Here is a 2,177-nt window from a genome sequence, read left to right on the forward strand (position 1 = left end):
AAAACCACTGTTTTTGAGCCAGACCTGGACTGTATACTGCAGTCAAGATCTCAGTATCACCCTTCACATTAGTGCAGGCAAGATTAGTCCTCTGAGGTGAATACATTCTAAAATCTCAGTGAATTGATTTTTTTTGTGATGATCAAAACCACAATTTTGAATTTAGAAGTTTACAGTGAGCATTTAATAGTGAATAATATGTAATGTTTCAAATGAACCTAGATATGTTTAATCTTCCCAAAAGTGTTTTTTTCCAGACAGACTTTTTCTTCATTTTATGTGGTCTTCAAATATGAAAGGCAGAGTCATTTTGGTAAAAACTTGAAAATGAAAAAAAAGTATATAAAAAAAGTATGCCATTTGCAATAAACATTTCCTAAAATAGTTCATTTGTATTTAATGTTAATGGTTCAAAGAATGTCAGGCTGAATGGTCGGCCCCCACACATTTTCACCTTAACAAATCTGGCCCTCTTTGCAAAAAGTTTGGACACCCCTGCTCTAAGAGGACCCCTGGATTTTCCTCCAGGGCCCCTGGAAGCTCCCCCAGGACCTTGAGTCAGTGCTGTACTCACCATGTTGTGAATGAGCGTCAGAGAGATGTTGCTGTAGTGACCATAGTGACTGAGACAATCACGGCAGAGAGCAGGAGTCAGGACGGTGCAGAGGATGAGGACTAGGCCAGTGCAGATGACCATGGTGAAGATGGTGGTGGTGATGGCAGTGTGAGCTGTGCTCTGTGTCTCCACACTTTTATTCCAGACAGGAAAGAGAAAACAGCAGATGCAGAGTGAAATCCAGAGTGAAAGGCAAAAAGTCCCATAGTGTTTTCACTCTCCCTTTCCAAGTACAGGTGTACTTCAGTAACAATTACAATTAGACTGCAGTAAAAGTACCAGTACCATACAATTAGCCTTAGGGCAGAAATATTTTCAACAAAATGTACTTACACTAAAATCCAAAATACTTTTTATACCAAACGAATCCTTTCTGAGTGTCATATTGTTATCAAATTATTTGAAAAACTATCAGTAGTAATTATCTTGATTATTACTGATTCATAAAGGAATGAATAGCCTTTCACTGTTGGAGCAGGTGGACTTGGACTTTATGTAATATCATATTTCATAAGCACAAACTATTTTGTCTTAACCTGTAAAGTAACTGTCACATAAATGTAGTGCACAGTAGAAGTATAAAATGAATTGCACACATGTATGTTATAGTTTTACTGCTATAAATGTTTTTCTACTTTGTCAACATTCTGCTACATTCAACTTTCTGCTGAAGAAATATTAGGTCACTCCATTATTTTTTGATTTAGCCAAATACTTTCAGACCCGTCAGTCTGAAACATGATAAAATGAAAGGCTGATGAAATCATCTTTACATGGGACTCAGGTGAATCATTGAACGAGTGTGACTATGTGTGCTATCTGTGCGTGGGAATGTTTGAGTTTGGAAAATGAAACTGAAGGGACTTCCTTAGGAGGGAAACACAGATTACACACCTCACAGGAAATGACATGCCAGCTCTACAAAATAAAACCCAGCTCTTCATCTCTTTACCAACAAACCAGTAGAGATCGGAGTCACTGATGATGCAACGCTGGGATATCAACAAGCATGTAATAGAGGTGTGATTATTGTTTATTTGAATAGTAATCGTCATGGTTACACACAGACCAAGAGGATCAGTCAGTCAGTCAGGCCTGTAGCAACTCAAATGTTCTACTTTCCTTCCGAGTATTAAAATGAGATGATATAACATAAATATTGTAGAAATGAACCTGGTCCTTTTAGCTTTAAGGATTTGATACTTTCTGAGTAAAATAATCAACTGAAAAACAAATAACCTTCTTTTATTAAGAATGAAAGAAACATGGAAAAGGTTCAGGTTTAAAACAGTGTCTGTGTTAAAAAAGTCCAAATCACGTCAACACATCCTGGAACAGAAAGGTTTCCTTTTTCCAAACAGATCTGTAAACCTCATCTGTTAAGTACTTTTAAAGAAAAATCATTTGCAGTAAAAATACAGAAGAATCCTCGTTTGTAACAGTCACAAACTTTCCAAACTTTTCCTTCATTGAAGAGATTTGAACAAAAAGAGCGTCACTGGCAGAGAAACAATGAGACCACCACTTCAGAAGATTCAAGTTTATTGATCCTCAGGAGGAA

The 2,177-nt window shown here is 36.9% G+C and overlaps 1 protein-coding gene across 1 annotated transcript in view; it reads right to left on the reverse strand.

Moving 5' to 3' along the window:
* Nucleotides 1-697, reverse strand: part of LOC109972653 (interferon a3-like) — a 2,930-nt gene extending 2,233 nt beyond the window's left edge. The window contains exon 1 of the mRNA XM_020621662.1: nucleotides 575-697. Coding sequence (XP_020477318.1) covers nucleotides 575-697 — 123 coding nt within the window. The remainder of the gene's footprint in view (nucleotides 1-574) is intronic.
* Nucleotides 698-2,177: the final 1,480 nt, after the last annotated feature.

This window comes from Monopterus albus, unplaced genomic scaffold (assembly GCF_001952655.1).
Source record: "Monopterus albus unplaced genomic scaffold, M_albus_1.0 scaffold265.1, whole genome shotgun sequence".
NCBI lineage: Eukaryota > Metazoa > Chordata > Actinopteri > Synbranchiformes > Synbranchidae > Monopterus > Monopterus albus.